The sequence below is a fragment of the Pristiophorus japonicus genome, chromosome 20 (genome assembly GCF_044704955.1).
Source record: "Pristiophorus japonicus isolate sPriJap1 chromosome 20, sPriJap1.hap1, whole genome shotgun sequence".
In the NCBI taxonomy this organism is placed as follows: Eukaryota; Metazoa; Chordata; class Chondrichthyes; family Pristiophoridae; genus Pristiophorus; species Pristiophorus japonicus.
In genome coordinates this window covers 5771565-5789152 of record NC_091996.1, presented here as the reverse complement: position 1 = coordinate 5789152, position 17588 = coordinate 5771565, and the positions used below count along the sequence as shown (strand labels likewise).

At 44.8% G+C, this 17588-nt stretch overlaps 1 protein-coding gene across 4 annotated transcripts in view; it reads left to right on the top strand.

Annotated features, from left to right (window-relative positions):
• The window catches only part of odf2a (outer dense fiber of sperm tails 2a), a 101916-nt gene that overhangs the window by 12761 nt on the left and 71567 nt on the right, over positions 1-17588 (top strand). For all 4 annotated transcript variants that reach the window (XM_070863700.1, XM_070863699.1, XM_070863698.1 and 1 more), the window contains 7 exons: positions 13-132; positions 2305-2475; positions 3701-3888; positions 6789-6918; positions 9863-9994; positions 11454-11528; positions 12856-12927. In XM_070863700.1, the coding sequence (XP_070719801.1) occupies positions 13-132; positions 2305-2475; positions 3701-3888; positions 6789-6918; positions 9863-9994; positions 11454-11528; positions 12856-12927 (888 nt within the window). The remainder of the gene's footprint in view (positions 1-12; positions 133-2304; positions 2476-3700; positions 3889-6788; positions 6919-9862; positions 9995-11453; positions 11529-12855; positions 12928-17588) is intronic.

The following is a 17588-nucleotide window of genomic DNA, read 5'->3' as shown; positions in this document are numbered from 1 at the left end:
TTTAATGTGTAGCAAAGGCTGAAAGGAGCATGGGAATGCGGCAACCTACGAGCAACCAGTAAGGTGAAGGCCAAGGTCCCGTGGATTCCACCAGGCAAAACGTCAATAAGGGAAGTTGGCTACAAATGGGAGGTTTGTACCAAAGATTCTTTGGCCATGTTTGTGTTTTTGTAATAAAGATGGCAGTTATACTGTAGTTTCTGCTTCACAGTGACAGAAAAGTCTTCACGTAAGTCTGGTGTCAATCTGACTCCAAAGATGAATAGTTCGAGAGCCTCTAGAAAAGGCCATCTCGCACCCATTTAATGTAATTGCTGCTTATAAGTATTTCTCTGCTCTTCCTGTTGTCCCACTCAGTTTCCCACAACACTCTAAATAAAGCCTCTCCCTCTTCCAGTGAACACACAGTATTTCAAAAGCATGACTTGTATAGGTATATGATAGATTGGGTAGGCTAATGCTAGTCTGTTTTTTTTAATTCGTTCCGGGATGTGGACATTGCTAGCAAGGCCAGCATTTATTGCCCATCCCTAATTGTCCTTGAGAAGGTGGTGATGAGCTGACGCCTTCAACCGTTGTAGTCCTTGTGAAGGTGCTCCCACAACTGGGGAGGGAGTTCCAGGAGTTCGACGATGAAGGAGCGGTGATATATTTCCAAGTCAAGATGGTGTGTAAAGTGGAGGGGAACTTGCAGCTGATGGTGCTCCCATACGCCTGCTGCCCTTGTCCTTCTAGATGGTGGAGGTGCTGCCGAAGAAGCCTTGGCGAGTTGCTGCAGTGCATCTTGTCGATGGTACACACTGCAGCCACGATGAGCTGGTGTTGGAGGATTTGAATGTTGAAGGTGGTGGATGGGGTGCCAATCAAGTGGGCTTCTTTATCCTGGATGGTGCCGTGCTTCTTGAGTTATATTGGAGCTGCACTCATCCAGGCAAGTGGAGAATATTCCATCACACTCCTGACTTGTGCCTTGTGGAAAGTCTTTGGGAAGTCAGGAGGTGAGACACTTGTCGCAGAATACCCAGTGTCTGACCCGCTGTTGTTGTCACATTTGTATATCCTTTTACTGTGCAATGAGTTCATTCTGGCCTGTGGCTTTAACATGCTACATGGTACTTTCCTGATTTCATTTGGTGGGTGATGCTGAACAGAACTGTATCCCTTTTCCCTCAAGAATACAGAGAAAATCTGAGGAGTCAATTCCTGGCACTTGATGGTGTTAATGGGCTAATTCACTGCAGAAGCATCACCGCTGAGCTCACCTCTGCCTACCCAATGTTCACCTACTTACACTTGCAGTGAGAGCCCAGTAAGAGAGCAGTATTGGGAGAAGTTCATATCTGGTACCATGGAAACTTAGTGAGATGGAGGAAAGAGCTGAAGGAGAATTAAAAACTTGAACTTTAATAACAAAAAATGGCTGCCCTTAAGCCAGTGAATAGCTGAGCCGTAAAAACCAGGATGGTCCCAGCCTCAGTCTCTGGTCTGTGCTGAGTTAGCAACGATTGGCCTCCGCACTCCGAATGTGATGGGGAAATTTGGCCATGGCTCCTATTCTTTCAGTGTCTGTGAATCCAATTGGGATTGCACCTTGGGGGACATTAGGTGAAGATACGATTGAGTTTAGCTGTGGTGCTTCTGCAATCATCATCATCATAGGCGGTCCCTCGAACGAGGATGACTTGCTTTCACAAGAGTTCACTGATGTTTCAATGAAGGACCCGATGTTCCAGTGCTGAACTCCAGTTGAGGGGATGGAAGATGCCTGTGCGTGGATTTTTTTAACGTGTGGTGACCGTTGCACATCAGCTGCCACACAGACTTGACAGAGCTAGGCCTTTATCCAGTGGCAAGGGTTAACCAGGATGACCGGAGTCCTGCTCTGCTGCACGGACCGAGTGCAGTGTGGGCAGGCCCGTGCTGCCCCTGGGTCCTCGGCTCTTCTGGGCCTCAGTAAAATAGCTCTAAACACTGTCTAGACTGATGTGAAGATTGGCCACTTGGGGTAGGCAGTGGAGGATGCCTGTAGAACCACACGCCAAAATGTACTTGATGCCTTCAGGCGGAGGGGTGATGAACCTGGTGGGACCTTTGAGGAGGCACAGACCTGGCTTCAGGCTGAGCTAATTTGTTACTTTTAAAAGAATATTACATTTCCAGGGCCTCTCCGCTCTTAACAAAATATTGTCCCAGAGCTGGTAATAATTTAAACAACTGCCAGTATGTTTTGACCGTATGTCAGGAATAGAGGCTGGTAATTGACAACTATAGGTAATAATTGCTGTCATGCTACTTCTGTTCTAGGGCCCAACCCATCGACTGGATATAACTCCGATTGACACTGAGAAATTCCATTCCACACTTCACCTGAGTGACCTCTCCACAGATGATGAGGAGGCTGTACATGGAAAGATGAATCAGTACGAGAAGAAAATTGACTGTCTTATGAACCAAGTGGGATCGCTAAAAAATGAAGTAAGATTTATCAACTGTCGAGATGCTATTCAAAAAGATGGTAATAAATTGGGTAATATACCATCAGCTCTATTAATTCAGTTCCTTCACACCATTGCATCCATCACATCTTTCCGAAGAGTCTCAAAGTGCTTCACAAAATGAATTGCTTTGAAGTGCAGACACTTTTATTTAGGTAGCCATTTTAATTGCAACATCGCATGAACAGTAATGAGATGAATAACCAGTTAATTTGTTCTTGGTCACGTTGTTTGAGGGAGGAATGTTGTCCGACACACCAGCAGATTTATCTTCTCTTTAAATAGTGCCATGAGATCTTTTGTGTAAAAAGGAACAGACAGACAAGGTTAATGCCTCCTCTAACGGCCAGCAGATCCAACAATGTAGCACCTTCTCAGATTATGCATTCAAGAGTGCGGCTTGAAACCACAACCTTCTGAGTCGGAGGCAAGAAAAAGAAAGACTTGCATTTAAATAGCGTCTTTCACGACCACCGGACGTCTCAAAACACTTTACAGACAATCAAGTAATTTTGGAGTGTAGTCACTGTTGTAATGTGGGAAATGCGGCAGCCAACTTGCGCACAGCAAGCTCCCAATAACAGCAGTGTGATAACGACCGGATAATCTGTTTTTGTTATGTTGATTTGAGGGATAAATATTGGCCAGGACACCGGGGATAACTTCCCTGCTCTTCGAAATAGGATCTTTTACGTCCACCTGAGAGGGTGATGGGGCCTCGGTTTAACATCTCATCCGAAAGACAGCACATTCGACAGTGCAGTGAGTGCTCCCTCAGCACTGCATTGGGCGTGTCAGCCTAGACTTATGTGCTCAAGTCCCTGGAGTGACTCAGAATTGCTGATTATAGAAGCTGAATTCTGTTGCATCTTCCTTATCCAACTCCAAACCTCTATACTCTTAAACCCTTGTATACAACAAACCGATCTGCCTTCAATCCCATTTCTTGACTGGGATTGATTCAGTTCCTTTTTAAAACTGTCAACTGTATCAGTAATGTCCCTCATATCCCTAATATCCCTGTGGGGAGAGGGAATGAAGGTAAACTTCCGACTTCTAATTTCTCTTCTCACTGCTCTGCAGCAAAAATCTCAGTCACCCGCGAGTCATTTTTGCAACTTACTCCCCCGAGGCCTCGAATGATCTTTGTCACTTTTCTCATGATTCCCACTTGAGAATCCTAATTGTAGCCATTGTTTCTGTAGGTGGAGTTGAGGAAGAAGAACCACCTGTTGGAGCAGCGGGAGGAGGAGCTGAATGTGTCCAAACGGTTGATTGAAGAGAAAGATGAGGAATTAGCTGAGGTCACCAAGGAGCTGGTCCTTACAGAGCACAAGAATGAGCTGCTCCAAAGGGACATTGAGATGATGAAAGAAGATCCAGATATTTCCTGGTACCAAAATTTACAATTCATTGTCCCCTTTTCCTCCTTGGCTTCTGCGAGCACACTCTCCTTCACGCAACCTGCCTCAGCTGGAAGAGCACCCACTCTAGGCCACGCATGTCACCCTGATGGAGCAGGAGCTATATCTGTCGTTGGGCAAAATAGATCATAAGAAATAGGAGCAGGAGTAGGCCTTACCGCCCCTCGAGCCCCATTCAATAAGATCATGGCTGATCTGATCTTGGCCTCAACTCCACTTCCCCGCCCGCTCCCCATAACCCTTGACTCTCCATCTCCGCCTTGAATATATTCAGTGACTCAGCCTCCACAGCTCTTTGGTAAGTAGAGAATTCCAAATATTCACGGCCCTCCGAGAAGAAATTCCTCCTCATCTGTTTTAAATGGGTGACCCCTTATTCTGAAATTATGCCCCCAAATTCTAGCTTCCCCCAGGAGGGGAAACATCCTCTCTGCATCTACCCTGTCAAGCCCCCTCAGAATCTTATGTTTCAATAAGATCACCTCTCATTCTTCTAAATTCCAATGAGTACAGGCCCAACCTGCTCAACCTTTCTTCATAAGACAACCTCTTCGTCCCAGGAATCAACCGAGTGAACCTTCTCTGAACTGCCTCCAATGCAACCTGCCTCAGCTGGAAGGGTATCCACAAATGTCGCCCCGATTGGATAGGCTTGGGTTGTTTTCCTTGGAACAGAGGAGGCTGAGGGGGGATTTAATTGAGGTGTATCAAATTATGAGGGGCCTAGATTGAGTGGATAGGAAGGACCTATTTCCCTTAGCAGAGGGAATCAATAACCAGGGGGCATAGATTTAAAGTAGTTGGTAGAATGATTCGAGGGGAGATGAGGAAACCTTTCTTCACTCAGAGGGTGGTGAGAATCTAGAACCGACTGCCTGAAAGGGTGCTGGAGGTAGAAACCCTCATTATATTTAAAAGATACTTGGATGTGCACTTAGAGTCGTAATCTACAGGGCTATGGACCTAGTGCTGGAAGGTGCGATTAGGCTGGGTGGCTCTTTCTCGACCGGCACGGACACGATGGGCCGAATGGCCTCCTTCTGTGTCATAATTTTCTATGATTCTGATGGAGCAGGAGATATATCTAGTTGGGCAACATAGATCAAGGTGACTCCCTGGCTGCCATGATCTATTATAATGAGGTGGACAACTTAACCAATCCAGCTAAGAACTGATACAAATGTATTTGTTGCCTTTGGTGTGGGGGGTGGGGGGGGATTGGCCTCAGCAGACTTAAAGTTCTGATCATACAGTTGTAAGGCTAATGGTATAATTGCTGAGCTACTGAGCAATCCAAAATGAAGACACTTGGGGTGGGAAATTGGTCTTTGGTAAAAGTGTGAATTTAGCGATAGTGAAACGGCAGTCGGTTTACACCCGCCCGATTTTCTTTTCCATTTGTTGAATGAATGACAAACTTGAAGAAATACAGATCTATGAGAGAGAGCCAACATGGCTCGTGGGAGACAAATCATGCTTGATGTAGATTGTGGCGTACTTTCGAGGGGATTAAAAAAAACCTTTGTAGACATGGGGAACTCGAGTGGATGTTGTTTATTTAGATTTCAGCAAAGCTTTTCAGACAGTGTCACAAGAGGTTGGTCCCCAAGGTTGGCAGGCATGGCATGGGTGGAGTGCTCCTGAAATAAATTGGCTGAAGCCGATGAAGCAAAAACTGGTTGTATGTGGAGTAGCTTCAGCGTAGAAGTAAGTAACTCGCAGGGTGCTTCGGGGATCAGTGTCGGAGCTGTTTCTGTTTACAATGACCGCAAATGACTTGAAAGTGGGGTCAGAAATGAAACTCCACAGGTTTGCAGATGATACCAAATTGGGAGGGACTGCAAACTGCAGGGAACAGGCTGTTCAGATACAGAAGAACCAGGGTTAGATTGGCTGATGAATGGCAAATGTCATTTAACAGTTTAAACAAATACAAACTAATATTAGGAAAGGATAATAACGTTGGCAATATAAGCTGGATGGTATTCCACAGGGCAGAGATTTGGGGATACGAATGGACGCTGAAGCCGTCACTGTAGTGTGGAGTGTCAGCAAGGTAGGCATATAGGACCTTGGGCTGCATAACGACCACAAAACTTAGAAGCAATTGAGTTTGTAGAGAGTGTTGATACGGTTAGATTTGGAGTACTGTGTACATTTCTGATCATTATTATAGAGAGAGTTGAATAAGTACATGGAGAAAAATTCAGTAAAGGAGTGTGATGGATCATATGAAATGATATTTCCTCGATACTGGGGGTGACCAGATGAGCCACAATTGCCTTTTCTGGTCCTGTACATTCTTGCATTGTGTTGTGTTCTGCCCCATCTGTATTTTTCCTCCACCCTCCTCATTCACAACACAATGGCTCATGCTTTTGTCATCCCGAGGCTCTGACGCTCTCTCACCCAGCTTCCTTACCTCACCCCTTCTCCAACTTCAAATGCTGTAGCCCACAACCTCACTCCGTTAAATCCTTTACACGCTGCGCTTCTTCCACCTGCCATTGTGACTTCAAAATAAATCCTTGCTTTCAATTCTCTCGCTTTGCCCCATCCATGTTCCTCCTGCCTTGTATCACTGCATTCGCCCACTGCTCTTCGAACACTGGGCTTCTCCTCGTTACCCAGAGCCTCCTCTTCAGTTGGTAGCTACTCACTCCGCTGTTACACTCGTGTCCTTTGTCCAGTTTCCTCCACTTTGCCACCTTAAACCTTTCTGTTTAATCAAAGCTCCATTTTTCCCTTTCTCCCCCTCCACACCCCCCCCCCCCCCCCCCCCAACACTCTTTTGTCCTCAATATAATACATTTGAAGACAGCTTCCTGCACATAACAAGCATCATCAAAATGCCTGTTGTTCTTCACAGCTTGGAAAAGAAGCACTGGCGGAAAGATAAGGACACCCTGTTGAAAAAGCTGGTTGAGGCGGAGTTGGACGGAGCAGCTGCAGCCAAGCAGGTTGCAGCCCTGCGCAGTACCATCGGTCAACTGCGCATGGTGAGTGTAATTTTCCGTTGATCTTTTTAACTTGTACTTTGCAGTCTTTTTAAACAGTCACTTCCCATCACCCCGGCACTCCCCATGCTGCTAATGGGGAACTGCAAATGCTGAACATAAGAAATAGGAGCCGGAGTTGGCCATTTGGCCCCTCGAATCTGGTCTGCCATTCCATCAGATCATGGCTGATCTGATCTTGGCCTCAACTCCAATTCCCTGCCTGCTCCCCATAACCCTTGACTCCCTTACCGTTTAAGAATCAATTAATCGCCACCTTAAATATTTTCAAGGACGCAGCCTCCGCTGCTCTCTGGGGTAGAGAATTCCAAAGAAATTCTCTTGAGAGAAGAAATTCCTCCTCATTTCCGTTTTAAAATGGCGACCCCTTATTCTGAAAATATGCCCCCTAGTTCTAGATTCCCCCACGAGGGGAAACATCCTCTCTGCATCTACCCTGTCAAGCCCCCTCAGAATCTTGTATGTTTCGATAAGATTGTTTGAGCGTCTGAAATAAAAGTGCTGGAAAGAAAAGGCTAATACTGTGGCCATGACCCTTCATCTTTTGGATGAGACGTTAAACTGAGGCCCCGTCTGTTCTCTCAGGTGGACATAAAAGATCCCATGGCACTATTTTGAGCAAGAGCCCAGTGTCCTGGCCAATATTTATCCCTCAATCAACATAACAAAAAAAACCAGATGATCTGGTCATTATCACATTGCTATTTGTGGGAGCTTGCTTGTGCGCAAGTTGGCTGCCACGTTTCCCACATTACAACAGTGACTACATTCCAAAAGTACTTCATTGGCTGTAAAGTGCTTTGAGACGTCCGGTGGTCGTGAACGGCGCTATATAAATCCAAGTCTTTTCTTTTTTTTTTTGCTCGTTGCATGTTGATCTACCTCCTGTGAATTTCTATTTTATTTCAATATTTTTCTTCAATTAGACTTTACTGCTAGATCAGTGCTTTCCAGAAATTTGAAACACACAGCATTAAGTCTATATTGAGCTTGAGGTCAAGGGGGAAACAAAGGAAAATGTCAGCAGTTATTTTCGTGAACAAATTTGAAGTTGAACCTGCTGGTTCAATGATCACCCAGGAGCTTTTGTTTCTTGCAGTCCAAGAGGATGGATATGTTTTAAGTCTTGCCCCCTCAGTAGTAATAGGATGGTCCTGAAAAGCACCTGGTTACAACCAGACCACGGCTGACCCTTTCACTGACTGGGCGGTGAGTATTCCTGGGAGACTGGCTCAGTGGATTCACTATCAAGATTGTCAAAGTCCAATTGTTGGCTTATTTTATGGAGACAGAAATGGACAAGCTATCTGATTGGCTAACCCAACAACAGGCAAATGAATGTGTTCACTGCTTTCAGGCAGGGAAGAAAGAAAGTAAAATGTGAACCCAAGAGGTGGTGATAAAGTTGCATTGCCGAGGCTGCCTTTGGAGTCTTTGTTTTGCTCTTGTTGCAGGAAAGATGGAGAATTATTGGAGAGCACCCAGAGGGGGTTACAAGCAATATTCCCGTTCAGCTGTGCAGAAGTTTAAATGGGCTGTCCACCCAAAAAATGTTTAGAGGACATTGGTTACAAGGCTGATTTCTGAATTTAGAGGGCTGACTAATGAGGTTGCCTATCTTGAGATTTTAACCTTGGAGAAGAGGAGGGTGAGGGGGGAACTTGATTGAAGTCTTTGATTTTTACAGCTATGGAGAATTTTAGACGTCCAAAAGTTCAACTGGATGCAGGATTCAAGGATGAGAGAACACAGTTTAATGTTAAGGTTGTCAAAGGAGAATAGGGAATTTAAGTAATATTTTTCTCAATAAAAGGGTTGTATCATTATTGAACAGATTAACAGCAGTGTAGTGAAACAGAAAACAAGAGCAGGTTATGTTTGAATTGGGTGAATTTGGAAACTGGATACAAGACTATTAGTTCGAGAATCACAGAATGGCACCTAATAGGAGGTTTGAAAAGGGTAGACTAGAGGGACTCTTCTCCAAGGTTAAAATCTCAAGATAGGCAACCTCATTAGTCAGCCCTCTAAATTCAGAAATCAGCCTTGTAACCAATGTCCCCTAAACTTTTTTTGGGTGGACAGCCCATTTAAACTTCTGCACAGCTGAACGGGAATATTGCTTGTAACCCCTTCTGGGTGCTCTCCAATAATTCTCCATCTTTCCTGCAACAAGAGCAAAACAAAGACTCCAAAGGCAGCCTCGGCAATGCAACTTTATCACCAACAAAACGTTGCGTGATGTTTTTACTATATTGGTACAATATGAATGATAAAATGTCCACTTCAACTACCAATTTACATTTCTATAGTGTCTCCTGTATAGGAAGATTGATCACTCCATGGGGCAAGGGACACCAAGCAGGAGAGAGGTGGAACATAAAGTATGGGTTTGGTCAATGGTTGAAGTGAATGGCTATGTGGAGGCTTTTGAAAGCTGGGAGAGAGGTGTTTTAAAGGGGGCATTCCAGAGGCTAGGGAAATTATGTCTGATAGAGCGGCTGCCAATTGTGGAGCAGGATACCAGAAGATGCATGAGGGAGTGTATTACAGGCGATCACCGAGGAAGGGTGGGCGAGGCTATGGTTCAGTTTGAAGATGAGGAAGAATAAATAGAGAGCAATTTGGTTGCGGGGAAAAAATTATTTCCCCTAAAAGGTTGAATGCTTCAGTAAGAGCTTGCAGTAACCTTGAGCACTAGTGCACTTTTGGACTTTGCCAAGAAACAGTTGGAAGTAGACTTGGGTCTGTGACTTTCTCAGTGCAAATTTCTAATGTTGACTGTCATTATGGAGGGGGAAAGGAAGGAGAAAACTGCATGAGAGGTGCAAGAGGACTACATTTCTCAGTGGGCCTCCTCCTCCAAATAAATTGCTCCTCATTTTTCCAATGTGCAACCTTTAAACTTCATATTCTTTACTTTAAGGAGAAGCAGATATCTATGTCGGAAAGTAACCTGCTATCACGGCAGAAGGAATTGCTAATGCAGAAACTGGAAACCTTTGATGCAACAAATCGAGTGGTTCGGCAGCTACTGAAGGAACAGCACACACAGGAGGTGAGGTTTTAACAGGCCCGAGGTAATTTTAATTCTGTTCTGTAGTTACATTCAATTAGGAAAGCTTTCTCTTTGGTTTTTCACTTGTTTGGAGTTAGATAATTATTTCTAATGGTTTGATACTCCTGGTACCGCATCCAAGGTTGCATTTATTTATTTCTTGTCAGCTGTGACTCAGTGGGTAGTTGTCTCACCTCTGAATCAGAAAACACACTCCAGGGACTTGAGCACAAAATCTAGGCTGACACTCCCAGTGCAGTACTGAGGAAGTGCCGTTCTTCAGATGAGACTTTAAATCGAGGCCCCGTTTGCTCTCTTGGCTGGCCGTAAAAGATCCCATGACGCTATTCGAAGAAGAGCAGGAGTGTTCTCCCCAATGTCCTCAACCAATATCACTAAAAACAGATTATCCGACCATTATCAGATTGTTATTTGTGGGCAATTTGGCTTTCGCATTTCCCACATTACAACAGTGACAACACTTCAAAAGTACTTTGTTGGCTGTAAAGTGCTTTGAGATGTCGTGATGTTGTGAAAGGCGCTATATAAATACAAGTCTTCCTTTTTATTTCTTTAAATGAGCCATCGGAGTTTGAAATAATGAGTTTCTTTTAATTGATTACAAGTGGCTGTTGGACAATGTGGTAAGAAGCACTGAGCCATACAGACCAGGCATGCCCCAACTTCAGTTCCATTTTCAGTCTATGCTGCTGGCTGATCTCCCCCTTGGGCTAGAAGGGGGGAGGCTAGAGGGAGGGTGGGCCTTGGGCTAGGGAGGGGGGGGGGCCTTGGGTTGAAGGGGGTGTGGGGGGGGCAGGCTTAGACTAGAAGAGGGGTGCCCTTGGGTTAGAAAGGGATTCAATCACTACCGAATGTTGTCCAGTGACCACGATATGTATGGATGTAGGTGAGGGCAATGTTCGGTTCTGTTCTGTTGTGGTATTCCCCTCCACCAAGCCAAGATTCCAGTGGGAGGGTTAGGCATTTGGATAAAGCACCAGAGGACTGCAGCTGCCAAGAGATCCATAAAACAGCACAAGTCACTGTCTTCAAGACGGCAGGGTTAAGGACAGAAAATCCAATAGAAAGGGAATGTAATAAAGTTGTACATGGGGCTCCCAACTTCTCAAACGGTTGCACATAAATTTTGTGGGGATTTTCAAGACGGTGAGAAGACAGTTGTGTGTGGGAACCGGGCTGGGGAGGACCTGTAAGTTGGTCAGACAGTTTTTAAAATGAAGCTATATTGTAATGTTTTGATTTTTCTTTTGTAAAACATTTTTATTTAATTCCAAGAAGGTTTTCATCAACTTGCATATATGATTGTTGCAGTATATTCTGTTCACAAAGTACTGGCAGAAATCAACATTGGGCCATTTGGTTAAGATATTTCGATGTGGTTGGATAGTGCTCCATGTTGAGAGGTTCATGGTTTAATTCCCGTTTGATTTTTTAACAGACTGATGCCTTGAGGCTGTCTGAGCATAAGGAAATGCTCCTTGAAAAGCTGACCCAGTCAGAAGCAGAAAACATGGTGAGTTGGGCTGATTGCAGCCTGGTAATGCAGTTCACGGGGGGAGATCTTCACCAGGACCGTTCTCTGTTTCACAAAAGTGTAATATTTTGGGTTGTGCTCTCAATAATAGCTACATTAGGTGAAATAAAATTCCTTATGGCCCTTATGGCTAAAGGGGTATGGAGAGAAAGCAGGAAAGGGGTACTGAGGTGAATGATCAGCCATGATCTTATTGAATGGTGGTGCAGGCTCGAAGGGCCGAATGGCCTACTCCTGCACCTATTTTCTATGGTTTTCAGGAGTTCCACTATTGCATAATCCCTTGCGTATTTGTGTACGAATGCATGAATTATGCTCAGCTATGATGTCTCCTATGCTCAAATATCCTGCCAAGGCACACACATGAACACCGAATACAAGGGTGAGGTACAGGAGGACTCCCGTGAAGAAATTGATGCCTTTGGGAGGGGAGGGAAAAAATTAGCAAGGATGACAAAATTAGTGTGATCACACTTGAGGTTAGATACAACAGCTTTCATTTATGTTGTGTCTCTAACTTAGTAAAACATCCCTAGGCACTTTACAGAAGTGTAATCACACAAAAATAGACACTGCGCCAAGGAAGGACACATTAGGACAGGTGAGTAAAAGCTTGGTCAAAGAGGTAGGTTTTGAGGAGCATCTTGAAGGTGGAGAGAACGAGGCGGAGAAGTTTATGGAGGGAATGCCAGAGCTTGGGGCCTATACAGCCGAGGGCACGGCCACCAATGGTGGAGCGAATGAAGAGGCAGAGTTGGAGGAGCGCAGAGATCTCGGAGGGTTGTAGTGTTGGAGGAGATTAGAGATAGGAAGGGGTGAGGCCATGGAGGGATTTGAACACCAGGATGAGAATTTTTAAATCAAAGCATTGCCGGAGCCACTGTAGGTCGGTGAGCATGGGAGTGGTGCATGAGTGGGACTGGGATACGGGCAGCAGAGTTTTGGATGAGCTCAGGTTTATGGAGGGTGGAAGATGTGAGGTCGGCCTGGAGAGCGTCGGAATAGTCGAGTCTGGAGGTAACTAAAGCATGGATCAGGGTTCCAGCAGCACATGGGCTGAGACAGGGACGGAGATGGGTGATATCATGGAGGTGGAAGTAGGCAGTCTTTGTGTCCTAAATGGCACACATTTTATATACATTTAAATATAAATAGTACCTTTTCAAATATGTAAAACAAGGACTTGAAGGAAAACTGGTCATCTCTTGGGTAGGAGGTTATTGCACCACATACACAGGTATGCAGAATCCATGGTTGATTCTTCAATCTCACAAACTGAATTAAATTTTTTAATGTTACTTTTTAGCGCTTGGCAGTGAAGTTGCAGGAGATTGAAAATCAGATTGACCAGCTCCTTATTCAGTATCGAACAGAAAAGGTGAGTGGGCACTGATGGGGAGGAATAAATAGCATAACTAGCAACTGAAGCGAACTTACTGTTTTCTCTTTATACTCTGTTGTATTCAATCGTACGTCTGGTTTCAGGAATGGTTTCTTGTGACTAATAATTGGTGTAGCTCCTCTTGGTTTTTACCACCATTTATGTTTGGGCAAATGCTCACACAGAAAGGTCAAACATGTTTTCCTCCACATTACATAAGTATTAGGAACAGGAGTAGGCCATCTAGCCCCTCGAGCCTGCTCCGCCATTCAACAAGGTCATGGCTGATCTAACCATGGACTCAGCTCCGCTTACCCGCCCGCTCCCCGTAACCTTTAATTCCCTTATTGGTTAAAAATCTATCTATCTGTGATTTGAATACATTCAATGAGCTAGCCTCAACTGCTTCCTTGGGCAGAGAATTCCACAGATTCACAACCCTCTGGGAGAAGAAATTCCTTCTCAACTCGGTTTTAAATTGGCTCCCCTGTATTTTGAGGCTGTGCTGCCTAGTTCTAGTCTCCCCAACCAGTGGAAACAACCTCTCTGCCTCTATCTTGTCTATCCCTTTCATTATTTTAAATGTTTCGATAAGATCACCCCTCATCCTTCTGAACTCCAATGAGTAAAGACCCAGTCTACTCAATCTATCATCATAAGGTAACCCTCTCATCTCCGGAATCAGCCCAGTGAATCGTCTCTGTACCCCCTCCAAAGCTGGTATATCCTTCCTTAAGTAAGGTGACCAAAACTGCACGCAGTACACCAGGTGCGGCCTCACCAATACCCTGTACAGTTGCAGCAGGACCTCCCTGCTTTTGTACTCCATCCCTCTCGCAATGAAGGCCAACATTCCATTCACCTTCCTGATTACCTGCTGCACCTGCAAACTAACTTTTTGGGATTGAGTTTCATGCACAAGGACCCCCAGGTCCCTCTGCACCGCAGCATGTTGTAATTTCTCCCCATTCAAATAATATTCCCTTTTACTGTTTTTTTTTCCCCCAAGGTGGATGATCTCACACTTTCCGACATTGTATTCCATCTGCCAAACCTTAGCCCATTCGTTTAACCTATCTAAATCTCTTTGCAGTCTCTCTGTGTCCTCTACACAACCCGCTTTCCCACTAATCTTTGTGTTATCTGCAAATTTTGTTACACTACACTCTGTCCCCTCTTCCAGGTCATCTATGTATATTGTAAACAGTTGTGGTCCCAGCACCGATCCCTGTGGGACACCACTAACCACCGATTTCCAACCCGAAGAGGACCCATTTATCCTGACTCTCTGCTTTCTGTTAGCCAGCCAATTCTCAATCCATGCTAATACATTTCCTCTGACTCCGCGTACCTTTATCTTCTGCAGTAACCTTTTGTGTGGCACCTTATTGAATGCCTTTTGGAAATCTAAATACACCACATCCATCGGTACACCTCTATTCACCATGCTCGCTATATCCTCAAAGAATTCCATTAAATTAGTTAAACATGATTTCCCCTTCATGAATCCATGTTGCGTCTGCTTGATTGCACTATTCCTATCTAGATGTCCCGCTATTTCTTCCTTAATGATAGCTTCAAGCATTTTCCCCACTACAGATGTTAAACTAACCGGCCGATAGTTTCCTGTCTTTTGTCTGCCCCCTTTTTTAAACAGAGGCGTTACATTAGCTGCTTTCCAATCCGCTGGTACCTCCCCAGAGTCCAGAGAATTTTGGTAGATTATAACGAATGCATCTGCTATAACTTCCGCCATCTCTTTTAATACCCTGGGATGCATTTCATCAGGACCAGGGGACTTATCTACCTTGAGTCCCATTAGCCTGTCCAGCACTACCTCCCTAGTGATAGTGATTGTCTCAAGTCCTCCCTTCCCACATTCCCGTGACCAGCAATTTTTGGCATGGCTTTTGTGTCTTCCACTGTGAAGACCAAAGCAAAATAATTGTTTAAAGTCTCAGCCATTTCCACATTTACCATTATTAAATCCTCCTCCTCATCTTCTAAGGGACCAACATTTACTTTAGTCACTCTTTTCCGTTTTATATATCGGTAAAAGCTTTTACCATCTGTTTTTATGTTTTGCGCAAGTTTACTTTCGTAATCTATCTTTCCTTTCTTAGTCATTCTTTGCTGTCGTTTAAAATTTTTCCAATCTTCTAGTTTCCCACTAACCTTAGCCACCTTATACGCATTGGTTTTTAATTTGATACTCTCCTTTATTTCCTTGGTTATCCACGGCTGGTTATCCCTTCTCTTACCACCCTTCTTTTTCACTGGAATATATTTTTGTTGAGCACTATGAAAGAGCTCCTTAAAAGTTCTCCACTGTTCCTCAATTGTGCCAACGTTTAGTCTGTGTTTCCAGTCTACTTTAACCAACTCTGCCCTCATCCCACTGTAGTCCCCTTTGTTTAATCATAGTACGCCGTTTGAGACACTACTTCCTCACCCTCAATCTGTATTACAAATTCAACCATACTGTGATCACTCATTCCTGGAGGATCTTTTACTCGGAGATCGTTTATTATTCCAGTCTCATTACACAGGACCAGATCTAAGATAGCTTGCTCCCTTGTAGGTTCTGTAACATACTGTTCTAAGAAACAATCCCGTATGCATTCTATGAATTCCTCCTCAAGGCTACCCCTGCGATTTGATTTGACCAATCGATATGTAGGTTAAAATCCCCCATGATTACTGCCGTTCCTTTTTCACATGCCTCCATTATTCCCTTGATTATTGTCCGCCCCACCGTGAAGTTATTATTTGGGGGCCTATAAACTACGCCCACCAGTGACTTTTTCCCCTTACTATCTCTAATCTCCACCCACAATGATTCGACATTTTGTTCATTAGAGCCAATATCGTCTCTCACAACTGCCCTGATATCATCCTTTATTAACAGAGCTACCCCACCTCCTTTCCCTTCTTGTCTATCTTTCTGAATTGTCAGATACCCCTGTATGTTTAATTCCCAGTCTTGGCCACCCTGCAACCACGTTTCTGTAATGGCCACCAAATCATATCCATTTGTAATGATTTGTGCCGTCAACTCATTTACTTTATTTCGAATGCTGCGTGCATTTAGGTAGAGTGTTTTAATACTAGTTTTTAAACCATGATTTTTAGTTTTGACCCCTCCTGCAGCCCCTTTATATTCATACATATTGTCCCTTCCTATCACCTTGTGGTTTATACTTACCCCAGTGCTACTCTGCTCTGTTGCCTCCTGCCTTTTGCATTCTTTCTTGGGGTCCTGTTCATCTGAGCTCTCACCCACTCTAACTAGCTCAGAGCCCTCTCCTGGTTTCCGAATACTCCTCGCATTGAGGCACCGAGCTTTCATGCTTGCCTTTTTATTACACTTCGACCTTTTAGAATTTTGCTGTACAGTGGCCCTTTTTGTTTTTTACCTTGGGTTTCTCTGCCCTCCACTTTTACTCATCTCCTTTCTGTCTTTTGCTTCTGTCTCCATTTTGTTTCCCTCTGTCTCCCTGCACTGGTTCCCATCGCCCTGCCATATTAGTTTAACTCCTCCCCAACAGCACTAGCAAACACTCCCCCTCGGACATCGGTTCCGGTCCTGCACAGGTGCAGCCCGTCCGTTTTGTACTGGTCCCACCTCCCCCAGAACCGGTTCCAATGCCCAGGAATTTGAATCCCTCCCTGCTGCACCACTGCTCAAGCCACGTATTCATCTGAGCTCTCCTGCGATTCCTACTCTGACTAGCACGTGGCACTGGTAGCAATCCCGAGATTACTACTTTTGGGGTCCTAAGTTTTAATTTAGCTCCTCGCTCCTTAAATTCGTCTCGTAGGACCTCATCCCTTTTTTTTTTTTTACCTATATCGTTGGTACCAATGTGCACCACGACAACTGGCTGTTCACCCTCCCTTTTCAGAATGTCCTGCACCCGCACCGAGACATCCTTGACCCTTGCACCAGGGAGGCAACATACCATCCTGGAGTCTCGGTTATGGCCACAGCAACGCCTGTCTATTCCCCTCACAATTGAATCCCCTAACACTATCGCTCTCCCACTCTTTTTCCTGCCCTCCTGTGCAGCAGAGCCAGCCACGGTGCCATAAACTTGGCTGCTGCTGCCCTCCCCTGATGAGTCATCCCCCTCAGCAGTATTCAAAGCGGTGTATCTGTTTTGCAGGGGGGGTGACAGCAGGGGACCCCTGCACTATCTTCCTCCTGTGCCAGTCACAGGAGCTGCTTTGCACCCTTCCCTTCAGTGACGCCCGTATACTGCCACCGCAACACTCTCTTCTAAAAGAGTGAGGACAGTCAGGTGATGTAGGCGTACTGCACTTCTCCTTCCTTTCTCCTCCAAATTCACATACGGAACCTCCCCAGAAAATTATTGTTTGGACTTGGGAATACCTCTGCAGCTACATTCAGTGAGTGATTCTGTTTTTCGGATGAGATATTAAACCGAAGCCCCATCTTGCTCGCTCAGGACATAAGGGATCCCATGACACTATATTTTGAAGAAGAGCAGGGGAGTTTTCCCCGGTGTCCTTAGGTTGTGAAAGGCACTTTGGAAATGCAAGGTTTTCTTCCGTTTAGAAGCTATGCCACACGATTTCCGTGTCTCTGCTCCTCTTGAGGTGCTATGGAGAATACATATAATTTGTAAACACAGAGT